This window comes from Polyergus mexicanus, unplaced genomic scaffold (genome assembly GCF_030449975.1).
Source record: "Polyergus mexicanus isolate NDT 795.1 unplaced genomic scaffold, iyPolMexi1.0 SCAF_14, whole genome shotgun sequence".
Classification (NCBI taxonomy): Eukaryota; Metazoa; Arthropoda; class Insecta; order Hymenoptera; family Formicidae; genus Polyergus; species Polyergus mexicanus.
This window is the reverse complement of record NW_027223334.1, coordinates 3,869,539-3,885,712: the sequence shown is the minus strand read 5'-3', so window position 1 is coordinate 3,885,712 and position 16,174 is coordinate 3,869,539. Positions and strand designations below refer to the sequence as shown.

The following is a 16,174-nucleotide window of genomic DNA, read 5'->3' as shown; positions in this document are numbered from 1 at the left end:
TTATAGAGGAAAATATATAACAAAGAATAATGCAATAAGAGGAATTTGAGCGCCCGCTAAATAACGCGCATCTCGGATACGCGATAAATGTTTATCGTCGCCGGAAAGGGTACGTTTCTCTAATCGCTCGTCGAGTGTTCTTTTTAGAAGATAAACGCATAATAAAAATAGAAATAATAAAAAAAGTAAAACCGCGAGAGGAACTCGAGCGTCCGTTAGATAACGCGCGTCCCGGACGCTCGGCCGATATTCGCTCGTCGTCGAAAGGGCGCGTCCCTCTAATCGAGACGGACCGCGACTCTTTTTCGAACGAATCGTCGACGCATTTCCCCCTCCCCCATCCGCGCTAAATTCGCCGACGATAAAAATAAGCATCTCGCCGAACGCGCGAATCAATCGCGCTCGGCGTCTCTCGATAGTTTTCCGCGTCTTTCCCCGCTCCGCGCGATGACTAACGTGAAGACGGTTTTTCTTGTCTTAGCGACGACGCTCATCGCCGCGACGGCCGCCGCGCCCGTTAACTCGGAGAAGGCCGAGGCGCTCCGTTTCCTGCGCGCGTACGGTTTTCTAAAGGACGACGGAGAATCGCTATCGTCCGATAACGCGACATCTCTGCGTCGCGCTTTGTCGCTGTTTCAGGAATACTATCAATTATCAGGAAACGGCGAGTTAGACGCAGTTACGCTTAACCTTATGCGCAAATCGCGATGTGGTCTCGCGGATATTCCCGATCGCGTGTATAGTCCGATTGCGCGAAAATGGCTGAAAACGCATCTCATGTGGAATTTTCAGATAGCTAGCGAGGAACTCTCGCGAACGGCCGAAGCGGCGTTCGCGTTATGGGCGGTGAATTCGTCGCTAACCTTCGCGCGCGACCCGCTGCGACCCGATATATTGATATCGTATCGAACGGGCGCGCACACTTACGCGAATTGCAGGAATATAGGCATTTGCCCGGCGACCTTCGACGGTCCCGGGGGAGCTCTAGCTCACGCGTTCTTTCCCTCTGGAATGACCGATTTCGCGTCAGAGGTACACGTTGACGATTCGGAATCGTGGCATGTGTATCTAAATAAAAATCCTCCCAACACGCATCATTTGTTGCAAATGCTGACGCACGAGATTGGCCACGCTTTGAGTTTATAACACAGCATGCGCAACGACTCGATAATGTTTCCGTATATACCCGATATCGAGAATCAATTTCCGGTTAAGCTGAGCATAGAGGATATACAGAATCTGTACAGATCTCACGACGACGGAAACTATCCAACGGCGACTCCCGCGACTACCGCGGCGCCCGCTACGACGAGCGTTGCGCCAATCGACCCCGCGCGCGCGGATCTCTGCGCTTTACGGCGCGTGGACGCCGCGCTGATAATGAATCACCGATTATATATAGTTAATCGCCGTAATGTGTGGTCAATCGACGTGATGGAGAAACGCTACGGTAGGCCCATGACGCTCACGGATTACGCGGTGTTTCTCCCAGCGAATTTCACGCGCCTATCCGTCGCGTATCGAAGACCCTCGGGCGATCTCGCGCTATTCGCGGACGATTCGATCTATCTCTCGGAATATCTCAGCCTTAAGCTAAAATCGGGTTGGCCGAGATATCTTCACGATATCGGACTTCCTCGAAATGTTAAGATTAACGCTGCGATAAACATGCACACGGGACGAACCTACGCGATCTACGACGACCACAAGGTAGCGGAGATCGACGAGTGCCGTATGATAGTTATTAGACACGCTCCATTAAAAGATATATTTCCCGGAATACCGCCCGCGATAACATCAGCCTTTCGATATATCGACGGCAATCTATATTTCTTCGCCAAACGTCAGTTTTACGCCTTTAACGAATTTACGAATATCGTAACTTCGGCGGGTCCTTTCGATCTACACGCGCTCGGTATCGAGTGTCCTACGGATGGGCTGCTAAGACAATGCGTGATCTCCTCAGTCGCGTTTATCATCTCAGCGACGCGACCGAGAGAGAGAGAATCGACGAGGAGGACGACTAGAGCGATTCTGCCGTCATTTAAAAAAAATAGAATATAAGAGAGGACGCGCGCGAAAGAGGAAGAAGCAATCTCTACGCGAATATATAAAGACCATCCATCAGTTAAGCGCTTCATTGTCGACGGAGAACGCCAAAGCCTACGAACGAAAAAAAACGAGCGATAATGTACGCGACAATGGGTTAGGCCACCGCAACAGCAGCACTCATTCGACAATCGATCGAAGCTAACCGAGCGAGACCGCGAGGATAGCGCGGGATATGCTAAAAGAGCTAAACAGGACAATGGGTAAGACTATTAAACGTTTATTCGAACTAATAATCCGCTAGCGTCGTTTCTCTTATCGCCCGTATCTATTTTCAGACGAGATCGCGACCGAACGCCTGGACGCGACGCGGATGTTTCGATTGTGCGGCCGCTCAGAATCTTAGGAAGACGTTACCCATTGACCAAAACTGCGTACAAACATCTCGAAGTCAGCGTTAACGTTAGTCGACCCTCTTTTGTGGAGATCGTCCTTGGAGATTGCCAGGCATGGCAAGGAGATCTCGCTAACGCTGGATATGTGGAAGGAACTGCTCGATCTACGATCTACGCTTCTATCATATTTTCGCTCCGACGAGCGCGATGAGGCGCGTCCCCCGGCGCCGATATATATCGAACAGTTAACACTGCGATTCGGTAAACTCAACAATCTCCGAATACTCCGTCTCGAAACACCCAAGGTTCGTCTGGCTGTATCGAAGAGTACCGTTCTAACTATATTAAATCTAGAACTTTGCGTTAACCGCATCGTTACATCTTTAAGCGGTTTAATCGCGCATGTGGATAACAAGCTGACTCGTTCTCTCGATATTGCGGCAGGCGATATATCTCTTGTTATCTCACGATTCGGCGCTTATTCCCGCGATGATACGCGATAACGAGAACTTCAACGATATCGTCGATTGTGAGCTGCAGGCTCTGCTCTTCGGAGAATCGTGATACGCTTATTCGCGTACTCGTATTATCACATTATTAATATATTAAAAATATTGTAAAAGGAAACAATAAAAACGCTCTTCCTCTCGTGTGAAAAACGATCTCTCTTTATTCCACAACCTTTCAACGATTCGCCATCTCGCTCGAGCGATAAGCGCGCTCGTATCGCCGCTAACCGTTCCTCTCTCCGTCTCCCACGACGCCGAATACCCGGCGTCCGCTCGCGGATCGTGCGCTAGAAGCGACGCGCGTCCTTAAAGAATCGCGATAGCGGATTGCGCGCTAGAAACGGTGCGAAAGATCGCCGTCGCCTTCTTAAAGAACGAGTCGCGTCAAGGTCGACTCGCGCCAAGGTCAAATCGCGCTGGGAGAAACCGCGACCTCGATCGAGTCAAGCGTCATCTCCCGGGCAATCTCAGCGATTTTGTTGGGCGTCTAGATAGGCCGGCGCTAACTCACTTTCATGAGAGCGAGAGAGATGGATAGAGAGATGAAAAGGATGGAGATATGAGTTAGAACAGTTTGTAGACGACGAGGGGGAAAGTGCGGACAGGGGTGAAGAGGGGGGGGTACGTAGGGCGAGCCGGTAAGCGCGACCCCCGATCGAGCTGAACGCCATCTCACGAGCAATCTTAGCGATTCGTACCCGCTCCCTCCCGTGACGTCACGCGCTCCCCCGACCCCCTTCGCCCTACGTACCCCCCTCCTCTCCCCCCTGTCCACACTTTCCCCCTCGGTCGTCTACAAACTGTTCTAACTCATATCTCCATCCTTTTCTATCTCTCTATCTATCTCTCTCGCTCTCATTGTAAAAGTGAGTTAGCGGCGGTCTATCTCACCTACTAAAGTATTACGGTAAGATGATCGAAAACTGAATATTTTACGAAATATTTTATTTTTTATATCAAAATATGTCAGATTAAAATATAAAATAACTTAAAAAGTACTTAATGAAAAAATACTTTATTATAGTGTTTTGGAAAGCCCTTGATGTCAGCTACAAGAATACTAAATAAAAAATGGGGATTTCCATTTAAGATTTTAAAGTTGACCTTCACATGACCTTCAAATGATTTTCCAAGGTCAAACCAATGGTACCATCTTATGGCCTCCTTGAAGCCACACAACTTTTGTTTGAAACATTTTTCGATTTAACGCAGTGTTTCTGAGATATTTGAGTGGGTCTTTTAAAATAGGACACCCTGTATAAAAGCTAAAAATATGGAAAACGATGTACAGTATTTTCGCCAAAACTACTGGTTATCGCGCAATTCAAGGTTACATAACCTGAAATATGCCTACAGCACGTGTCGTTTGGGATACATTCTTCAACCAAAGCATATATGTAAAATGTTTTTGGTGAGAAATATTTCTTTCGACAATCAGTTCACGAAATTATCGCTTCTGGGATACATTCTTCAACCAAAGCGTACATGCAAAACGTTTTTGGTGAGAAATATTTCTTTTGACAACCAGTTCATAAATTGATCGCTTCTGGGATACATTCTTCAACCAAAACGTACATGCAAAACGTTTTTGATGGGAAATATTTCTTTCAACAACCAGTTTACGAATTGATCGCTTCTGGGAAATATTCTTCAACCAAAGCGCACATGCAAAACGCATATGATGGGAAATATTTCTTTCAAGAACTAGCTCACGAATTGATCGCCTCTGGCTAACTAATTACTGTGACACAACTACTATTGCAAAATAAATATAATCAATTTTCAGTGAAATATACAAATAAGCAAAAGATTAATTATATTTTAATAAATTTGAAGTTACTATTATATATACACAAACATATACACACACGTAGATAATATATGACACACATATAGTATGCTCGGATAAAAAAGAGATGGACAGAGAAGAATGGACAAAAAGAGAAAAAAGATATGAGTATAACTGAGCAAGTATCTGTACAAGTGCAAAAAGTAAGAAAAAAAAAGGAAATAGTTATATCTTTTTCTGTAGCAATACTTTATGCTCACTAATGTCTAGTGACTGATGTGAATTATCTATCGATACATCGTTTCACAGCCGTTTTACTCTTCCTTTTTCTTTTTTTGCCCATATGTGTCTATTTATTTATAATAAAAATACTATATGAGTATTAAATACTATGTATATCAAATATGCATCATGTATGTTTATGTGTATACAATCATTCTAAATTCCATTTGAAGATCAATTTTATATTACAATTTTTTATATAAAAATCTTTATGTTGTTTTCTATTTAGGAATTGCTTTAAAGATATAATAAAAAAAAAGAAATTTGGAATATTATATTTTTACATAATATTACATTATAATATTTATATTTTTGAGTAGACTGCATGGAAATAAAATTAAATAATATCTACAACATATTAGTATATAGTATACATTAAAACAATTCCTTCTAAAATTATGATATATAAATATACTAACTTTTTGACCCTTATTCTTTTTGAGGAAAGTCTGCGGGCAAGCGTCTCTCGAAAGTTTTATTTTCGTCCCAGTATGTGGGGGGACACTATTAAAACCACACTACAAAAACATAATACTCGTTTTTTAAATTCAACGCGTTATAACAGTTGAGCGTATTTCTGCGGTAATCTCTTGTTACGCGTATGTACACAACACGCGCGATTGAGTACCTGCCGCACACTGATATGATCGCGTGGGCCTGCCTGCGTGTGTGTGTGCATGGTACAGTCGACTTATTCCCCGATATATACATACATACATACTTACATACACGCATGCTACAAATATCGCGTAATAATAAAAACAAATGCGCATCTTTATAAACGCATATTCTCTAACCGAATAAAAAAATTATTTTCATATTGATTAAAATTAATTCGATATATAAAACCATTATTCATAAATATTCTACGACAAAAATTAAATTTCTAAATTTTTGCTTTAAAAAAAGTTTATTTTCTATAAATATAGGCAAGCTTATACAAATATGCAAATGTTTGGTAACATAAGAAGATAAAATATATCAAATTTTCTTTTCTCATTTATATATATTACTAAATATAACTATGAATAATAATAAATTGTCATAAAGATTATATGTATATGTATATATCATGTTCCTCGCACATTCGTTTATACGTTTATTCACGCTCTCTCTCTCTCTCTCTCTCTCTCTCTCTCTCTCTCTCTCTCTCTCTCTCTTTCTTTGCTCGTTCTTTTTATTGTATTTTTTCTTTTCCATTAGTATATTCTCTTATTTATTCGACTTTTATTCTTTTTATTTTCGTCTTCCTATATAATAATAATTATTAGTTTAATCATTAATTTATTCATCTTTATTTTATAGAATATAAATGAGATATTGTGTATTATAAATAGAAAAAGTAATTAATCATGTGTATTTTTGTATGCACATGTGCTGTATTTAATTATAGTTAAATAGAAAAAGAAAATAACTTATTGTTGTATATCTTATTTATGCTTTATAAAATAAAAATAAATAAATAAATTTATTTATTTTCATGTAGGGAGACGAGAATAGAAAGAATAAAAGTTGAGAAAATAAAAGAATATAATAATGGGAATAAATAAATAAAAGAATATAATAATGAACGAGCAGAGAGAGAGAGAGAGAGAGAGAGAGAGAGAGAGAGAAGCGCGAGAGAACGCATAAGTGAATATGCGAGAAGCATGAAGTTAAGCGATACGCGATATGTAATAGACAGTGAGCGAGCGATTAGAAAGAGACAGAGTGTATGATCGAGAGAGAAAAGATACTGTAATAATGTTAGTGCATACATGTATATTACTCTCCCATCCATGAAAGAAACAAAGATGGTATGATTATGTTTGTCCTTGTCATGTAAGATTGCAGCTCCGTTTATCGCGACATCACGCAACTAATCTACTGCTCTGTTTTACTCTTGAGCCTCGATCTCGCACACACACATACGCACGAAAATTTTATTTTGCAAAATCCTTTTTATAAAGCTTCTAAACTCACTTCTCTAAGTTTAATTATACTCTTTGATGAAATGCCGAGTGCGGAGTTTACTAATTAGGCACGTGTAGATTACAAATTTGTTATATTAAGTAAATGTTGACGCAGAAGCCGATAACAAAACTGTAATTTTCTCATTTTTTTTTCAATTTTCATATGAAATCGTGAACTCCGCACTTCGTTATTATGTATACTTTGTAACGATACGTTACTAGCCTCGCGGGCCGACCAGCCGCCCGCAATTCTGAGGCTCGGCGCCTATGGCGCCCCTAAACTTCCACACCCGTGTCTCAGCCCCACCGTGGGGCCACCCCACCACGCACCGACTCGCGTGAGGGAGAGGCCGGCCGCCGGTATATAAGGCGCTCCGGCGAGCGTACCGTTAGTAACGGTCCGTTACCAGTTTCCGATCCCGATTCCTGTCACATACAACTCTTCGGATCCCGAACCGACTCTCGTGTTACACCAGGCTACAGGCTTCCCGTAGTTAGGCCGGGCTTCTCGGTTGCTGGGACGGCGCATCCTGATACCCCGCGTTACACCAGGCTATGGGCTTCCCATAGTTAGGCCGGGCTTCCCGGTTGCTGGGACGGCGCTTCCTGCTAGTTGATAAATCCGCATCGCGTTAAATCATAAGACCGTTTGTATATACCGCGACCCGTTTGTACCGAAAGACCGCTTTGGTCTTCGCGCTCTAATAGATTCTAGTATCGTCTTGTATATACCGCGACCTGTTTGTATTGTAAGACCGCACTGTATATACCGCGCATTATAATTGTAGAGCCATATTACGATTTCCGTCAGTATCGCGCCGACTCCACCTGTACACCCGGCCTTCAAACTACACAAGTGCGCTAGCCCTTCTAACGGCAGGCCGCAGAAAGCGCCGACGCCCCGTCCTTCTCAGGATAAGGTGGTCAGGCCGTTGGAATTACGAACGAAGGCCACGCGACACCCGTAGTATTTAAGATCCATTCTGTCCCGCTTAGAATAACCCTAGTTTACTCGCATGTGAACATCGCGATAGCAGAACACGTCCGCATGAGCCGCGCTCGCTTCCCGAGCTCCACGCGCACCAGCCACACGCGCAGCTCTGTACGCGAAACTCTGTACGCACCGCTCCCGCATGTTTCATTGTACATATAATATAGCTCAATGTTAGACTTTGATAATCGCTTGAATAAACCTGATTGTTAAACCGCTTATACCGAGGTAAAGTAAGTTGAAGTTTCCCTCTTCTCCCGAATCCTGGCACCGGCAAGCCTCGATCCGCGGCGTACGGGAAAGGAGAACCGTTACAACTTTAATTATGGAAAAGGATTTGTTGATGTCTATCATCAACGAAAAGATTTTGCAAAATAACTGATATTCGCATTCTGTCGGTAATCCGGCATCTTCTTAAACTCGAAATTGATAATCGATGTGATCATTATTACAGTAAGGGTTAAGCAGTTTTATAATGTATTTGTAATAATATATTTGTAATAAAATCCGCAGTATAATTGCTATTTTATATATTATATATTATATTTATTTGAGGGGGACATAATAGCGTAATTTTATAAAAATAAAATGCAGTTTAATTTTCTCGAGAGAATCTATAATATTTCTAAATGCAAGACTGATTTTATCAAACAAATACTATTTCAAATTACAAACTCTAACAAACTAAACTGCTTCTAAGTACTTGGCTAGTTCACTTGATTTCATATTTAGTTTTGATTTTTGATTTTTTAAAGATTTTGATTTTTTAAAAGAAAATCATTTTTTAGTTTTTTATTTTGTATGAAAATTACTTTTCAAGGAAAAATTTTTTAAAATGTTTTTTAGAGGTAGATATTAAACTTTTTTTTGCATACAAGATGGGATTTTTTTATATATTGGCGTATTTTTTGTTACCTTTGTGAGGTTTTTTTAAGTGATACAATTATTCTTTAACATTTAGATATTGCTAAACATAGTTGAAAATCATATATGGTATAAAACGATCAACCAAATGCCAATATCCCTCTGAATAAGAAGATATTGTTTACCATATGATTGCTAAGTAAACCCAAGTCTTTCTTGATGATCGGTTTGATATATCGACAAGCACGGATAGTATATTTAAATCAATAATATGTGCTTTAGCAGAATTAATACCACAATATATTCAATGGCCGAATGCTGTACGCCAAACTATTTTATCGCAGATGAGAATTACAATAATGTGTATTTTATATAAGTTTAATTTTATTAAGATTTCTTTTTGTACTATTGTACTTTGTACTATTATACTTTAGTTATGTACTTTTAATATTGTAGGTATTCGCAGAACATTCATACGGCATACGAAATGTTGTGGGGACAATTAATGCCATATACCAATAAAGCAACTACTTGAAAATGCGAATGATTATTTCCGTTAAAATCTGAGGTTTGGTTGTAATGAAACTCGTTGTTTTTATCTTAAAATGCAGATATATTCTCTATCACGTTTATTGCACATAAAGTAGGGAGGACTTGCGCGGGAAGAAAATGTTTAACCTGATTGTCTAGTAACTAGTGATATAATAGTGATATTCAATTTTCGCGCCTAAGTAGTTTAATACCCTCACATGGGCGAACAATAGAATTCTAGAAAAATGCTAAGCCCATATTTTTAATACAGTCTTTAAACTTTGGCACAAAAAGTCCCTTTGTCAATGCATCAGTAGTTATCCTCACAGTCGAGACGTATTCGATTTTGACCTCGCTGCTGTCAACATTTTCTCTGATAAAATGATGACAAGTGTCGATACGTTTGGTTCGAGGCTTGTATCTGCTGTTCTTGGATAAATCAATAGTCCCCTTGTCGTTAAATGCATGTAACCAGTGGAAGTGCTTTCTGGCATGTAGTTGAGAACGCCATGTATTCGATCTGTATAGTAGAGAGTGCCACGGGACTCTGCTTTTTGCTCTGATATACGAGCGGTCCTCCCTAGAACATAAAAATGCTGTCCGTGATAAAGCGACGGGTGTTGCTGTCATTGGCCTAATCTGCATCACAATAACCAAAGCATTCCTCGAATTCTGCTGTCGATTCGCGATTGGACTCAGGCTTTGCTCCCACGTACCCCTAAGATACTTGAAAACATGTTGCACTGCTGACCAATATCCTTTTCCAGGATTTTACATATGTGTAGTGACTAACAATAAAAGAGTTGACCGCGAATGAAATGTTTAGTCTTGTGTCCTGTATACAAAAGAATGCCTATTGTTTTTCGGTATGGGATTTTGCTCATTTGGCTAGTCTCTTCTGATCTTTTCGGGTCCATTTCGTTGTTTAACTTGTTGCTGGAATGGAGAGGCGTCAAGACTGATTCGATCATATCGTATTTCAATAGCATTTTCTAAATATACGTGCTCTGATCCAACTAAACTTTTTTTATCTCGCGATCTCTGATATTGGTCATACCGCGCAAGTATTTTGCTCCTCCGAGATTCTTCATGTTGAATGTTTGTGACAGCTTCCTCTTCAATAATAATTTCTGTTTCTCATTGCTGGCCAAAATTAACAAATCATCGATGTAGACAGCAATGATTACAAGACTCTTGTTGTGCTGTTTACAATACACACAGAGGTCAGCCTGTGATCTTGTGAATTCCATATTCGTCAATGCATCGTGAAGTTTCTTGTTCCAGGCTCGTCCGCTTTACTTCAGTTCATACATGGATTTTATGAGTTATGATTTTATGGTTTTATAAGTTTTTCGGTGGCTTTACGTAGATCTCTTCTTCGATGTCCCTGTCCAGGTAGGTTGTCACATCCATTTGATCCATGTAGAGATTATGTTTTACTGCCAAAATACACAGGAAACGGATCGACGTGTATCGCATCACTGGAGAATATGTTTCATTGTAGTCGATCCCTTTAATTTATCCATCTGACAACAAGTCTTGCTTTATAATGCTGTGTTTGCCCAGTTGAGTCTCATTTTATTTTGAACACTCACTTCATGTCGAGTGCTCTCTTGTCTTTTGGAAAATCAACCAGCTGCCGTTCTTGGCAAAAAAATCGCGTTCCTCTTCCTAATCTTTATCCACTTTACTCCGTCTGAAGAATTTAGAACTACCTCTAGGTCTATATCATCTACGCTCTCTGGATCTGTGACATCGCTATTTAGAGTAAAGTATGTCACGTAATCGCTCCTGTTGACTGATTTAGACCATCGTGTAGACCTGCGAAGTGGAATGGCTTCGATGGCCGCTTCTTGTCGAGTACTCTCGTCAACATTTTCGACACTGTCGGAGCATTCAGTATACTCGGATAACGTTTTGAAGTTGATTTTGTTGTTTTCTTCATGCTCTCGTTCAATGTTGCCATTTAGAAGTTTGCCCTGCAGGACACTATCTTCTTTGAACTTTGAAATTCTCTAAGAAGATTTTGCGACTTTTCGTATCTTTCTTCGTTTCAAGATCCATAAGCCAGTAGCCCTTTGAGTCTTCGCAGTAGCTCAGCAGCTCTTCCCCTTTGGAATCCAACTTCTGTCTTTTGATACATGAGCGTAGGCTCTGCAGCCAAAAGTTTTCAAATGTGTTAAGCTTGATGTTGATCCAGACCACAATTCCTCTGGCATTTTATCTCTAATGGCGGAGTTTGGTGATAGATTTGCTAAGTAAATAGCGGTTGTTACTGCTTCAGTCCAGTAAATCTTTGGAAGTTTAGCTTCAAATAGCATACTCTTTGTTTTCACAATGATGGCCCTATTTTCACGCATGGCTATATCATTCTATTGCAGAATTTAAGTAATCGTGAACTGATGTTTTATTCCAGACTTCATATATCTCTCGAACTTCTTATTGACGTTTTCTTGTGCGTTGCCGATTCTCAGAATCTTGATTCTCTTCTCAATCTGGTTTTCAACCAAGATTTTGAACTCGATGAAAATTTCATTGACCTGGCTTTTCTCTTTCAGGAAATAAACAAATGATTTTCTGTTGAAGTCGTCAATAAACATAAGAAAATACCTTGATGTTCCGATTGATGTATTTTCCATAAAACCGCAAATGTCAAAATAGAATCTATAAAATTTCTCTCGAGCGAATTTTACTATGTGAAAAGGGTTATCGATGCTGCTTATCTTTCCTACAAGAAACACATGTAGGTGCGTCCGTGTTCTTAATTTTTATTTCCATCGCAGGATTCTTACAAACAATAAGTGCAATCATACTTTTGTAATTCAAATGCCTGAAGTACTTGTGTCAAAATTCTGCATTCGGTATTTCTGCAGTAGACCTTCGCTTTTGATATGTCCAATTTATAAATGGCATTTTCTTCTGACATTGTTGCGGTTTGAGTTCCCTTCATATCACTGATGTAGCTACCTTTCGATGTAAATATAACAGAAAATCCTTTATTTACTATTTTATTGACCGATAATAAATTTACAGCAACAACCTCGTCCACGCCGTTTTCCGTCATCATAGGGATTTTCACATTACTAATCACTTTGGCAGAATTTTTGTTGGCTATAATGATATTTATATTGCTATAATTCTTGTTATCCTGTAAACTAACTTTCGTTTTGATAGAGTCAACTATGATTGCTGTTCCTGAGTTTTCAATGCCCATTATTATTGGTTTGTATCCATTCGAAAGACCTGCCAACATTAAAGCGCCTATCCACTCGTCGGGTACATTGAAACCATCTAATTTATAGACTGCCGTCTTTCGTTATTTTATTACTATTACATACTCTTCAACACAACTGTATTTTTTGAATTGTGCTGTAATAAGGGTGCGAGATAAGCTTATTCTTCTGGTAAGTCCTGAATCCTCGAACGCTGCTCTTAATCTGTTCCAGACATCCTTGGCTATAGTTGCTGACTGAATATGGGAATAGTTCATTACGTTTATGCAAAGAATTATTTTGGATTTCGCCCTTGCAATTTTCCGAGCGTTGGTGCCAGGGGCGGATTGATCCATAGAGACCTTTTTCGGTGGGCCACTATCCATGAAGGGGTTGTGGTGGGCCACATTCGCTTCAACTGAAGCCGAATCTGGCGAGATATTAAGAAAGTTTTCTCTTTTCTGTATAATTATTTCCCATATAATTTATATATAGGTATTGAGCGATAAGCCATCTACATTATTCACACTTTGTGAGATCTTTATATCCATAAATATAGTTGAAAGAGTATTCCTGTGGCATTATTTAAACCCGTTCTACAGTAGAGGCACTGTACACATCCATATAACTACAGTGACGGAGCGTGTATTGACATATGTGTGACCGTGTTCATGCAGCAAAAAAAGAACAATTGCATACATTATGCCTATTCGCTATATTTTGCAAGAGTATAACGAGCGTCTCGAGCAGAAACTTGACAAACTCGAGAGGACGAGATAGTATAGAACCTTAGCGGCTTAATTAAATCATTATTTAACTAATTAGTTTGACCGATTCTGTGCGAACAAATTTTTTCGATTCCACAATTAATATATGCGATAGCATCGTGGTTTTTTTCTTTTACAGCAAATTAAATTTAAGAAAATTCCGCTTTTTCATAAGTTGTTTGATTCACTTGTCATCGTGTTTATACCACGAAATATTTGGAACTGCAAAAATCTTTAATTCATGGTTTGACCGCTAGATTCGCTGCGATGTAGAGGTTTTCATGCGATAAAGACAGAAATGTAATCTATAGCGCTGGAGATATTTAGATCATAGCGAACCTAGCGGTTAAACTCTAAGCTGATGATTGCAGCACACCTAGCGGTCAAATTCTGAATGGAAGATCGCATCTAACCTACGATCAAAACCCGAATTATTTCGAGGAAACCCAGAAAACCTACGGTTATACACTGAACCCATTAAATGTAAGTGACACTCTCATGATAATATTTCCAAGCTTATATGTAAGACCACTTTATAGTTGCAACACTTGCAGTTATCGTACCAATATTAGGAGTAAAATGCTCGTACGTTTATATTTTATTCTCGTAGGTACCGATGTAGTACCATTTTCAGGTTAAAGTGGCTTCACGCATTTATTCTATCTTTTACATTTTCTACATGACCGAGAAACGTAAAAGTGGCCCTGAAAAGTTGCATGAAAGGAAAAAAACTGATGGTTCTCAACGCTCAGAAATGCCCTAAGTTAACAGACATGTTTAAAAATAAAAGTGTAGATGCTACTGGAGATGGATCAAGCGCACATCATATAATCGATATCATAACGACCATACGAGACAAATATCATATAATTGACGACCGAAGCGATTACGATGCATGTAATAAGAATAATGAATATAAACAAAAAAAACTGCTGTATAGCAGAAACTACAAAAACCCAGTCCTCAGAAAAACCTGGAGAAAGATATTGGTGAAGAATACGAAGAAAAAATAAACCGATCACGTCACAAGAAAACACAGACGCAGTGCTCAAAATTCGAGTAAACATCCAAAAAGTTGTCACTCGGGAAGAAAGAAATGAAACTGCTAAAAACGAAGAAGAAATAGAAAAAACTGTGGATTTTTTCGTAAAACCATATATTTCCGACAGAGCATTTTTCTTTGTATTTCATCCAAAACAACCGATTGACAATCATTCTCTTCCATTTTCTGCCGAAAAAGTATTTAAACGAAAAGATGTCTCTTAGCGGTACTGGTTTTCTTATCTCTAATTCGAATCGAGCCGTTTACTGTATGATCTGTTTAGCGTAAAAAGGGGGAGAATAATAAGTTTATGAGAGAGATGAGCGATTGGAAACACATTCATTAAAGAATACAAGAACACGAAAATAGCAGCTGCCACAATACTTGTGCTGAGGCTCATTTTTCAAGTTTGAAAAACAAAAATGTCCAACAACTATTATTTTCTGATAAAGAGAAGAAACGTCGAAACCGGATTCATAATAATCGATAGATTGTTAATAGAATAGTCGAGGTAATTAGATTCATTGAAAAACAAGGATTAAGTTATCGAAGTAATACAGCCGAAACTGCATACGATTTGAATAATCCATTCGTAAATCACGGAAACTTCTTGGAATTTCTTATTCTCCTCGACAAGTATGATCCTATGTTAAGCGCCCATTTAAAATCTGTGCAGGAAGACAATTCAATAGCGCAACGAGCAGGTAGCAAAGGCCAAAGCAGTTTGCTGACATTTATATTGAAGACCACAGTAAATAACGTAATAAAAACAATCACTACACTAATAAAGAGAGAATCTAGTATGTTTTCCGTACAACTAAATACGACCCAAGATATAACAACTAAGGACCAATATTCGGTTGTAATTCGATATGTGGGCAAATTTGTCGGCCCTCAGGAATGACTGTTAGCAGTAGTCAACTCCGCAGATGCAACAGACAAAGGTTTTCTCGAGCTTTTGACAAAGGTTCTTATCGATAATGATATGCATCGGTGATGCGACTGATGGTATAGCAAACATGCATTACATATATAAGTGTTTCTCCGCTTGGCTATCCCGTGAGTTACCTGCACAAATTCACGTTTGGTGTTATAGTCATGTACTAAATTTGGTAATTTCGAACACGACTCAAACATTCATTGCTGTGGCATCACTTTTCCATCTCCTCAATTCTGTAGTAGTTTTCTTCAGAGAATCTTATAAGAATATGCAAGTATGGGAGGAATCCAGCAAATTCATAACATGTAGGTTGCAAACAATCGGTGAAACTCGTTGGTGGGCAAGGGATGTTGCGCTGTCAAAAATATTTGGTTCTATTGATAACCATCGGGATGCGCTATATGTCAACTTGATACTAGTTTTGGATAACATAAAAAATTCCGAGCAAGCAGCATCTGGAGCGAGACCCAAAGCGAGATCTTTTAAAGGCGCTCTGCTTAAGTATGAAGTCATTATAACCGTTTCTATTTATTTGAGCATATTTAATATCACATCTCCTCTTTCGAAATATTTACAAACGATTGGAATCGATTTATTGAAAGCTCATCAGCTTGCTACGGATACCTTGACCAGTGTTGTTGTTCGGGCCGGGTTTTTTCGCGCATGTGTGGCAAACGCGGTATCAGTACAGTGCTTAGTTGACCAAAAAGAAGTACCATTAATCACCCGCACAAAAATATCTAATAATTGTTAAAAATCTATTATAAAAATATTAAATATTCAAATAAACACATATATTATAAATAAAATATAAATAAACTGAAAAAGGAAAGGGTAATGAAATAATTAAC

At 39.3% G+C, this 16,174-nt stretch overlaps 1 protein-coding gene across 1 annotated transcript; it reads left to right on the top strand.

Moving 5' to 3' along the window:
* Positions 1–447: 447 nt before the first annotated feature.
* Positions 448–1,146, top strand: LOC138939548 (interstitial collagenase-like). Its single transcript, XM_070307416.1, has one exon. The coding sequence runs from the start codon at positions 448–450 to the stop codon at positions 1,144–1,146; it is 699 nt and encodes a 232-aa protein (XP_070163517.1).
* Positions 1,147–16,174: the final 15,028 nt, after the last annotated feature.

Coding starts and splice junctions, on each gene's coding strand:
- LOC138939548 (XM_070307416.1), top strand. CDS start 448: ATGACTAACGTGAAGACGGTTTTTCTTGTCTTAGCGACGACGCTCATC.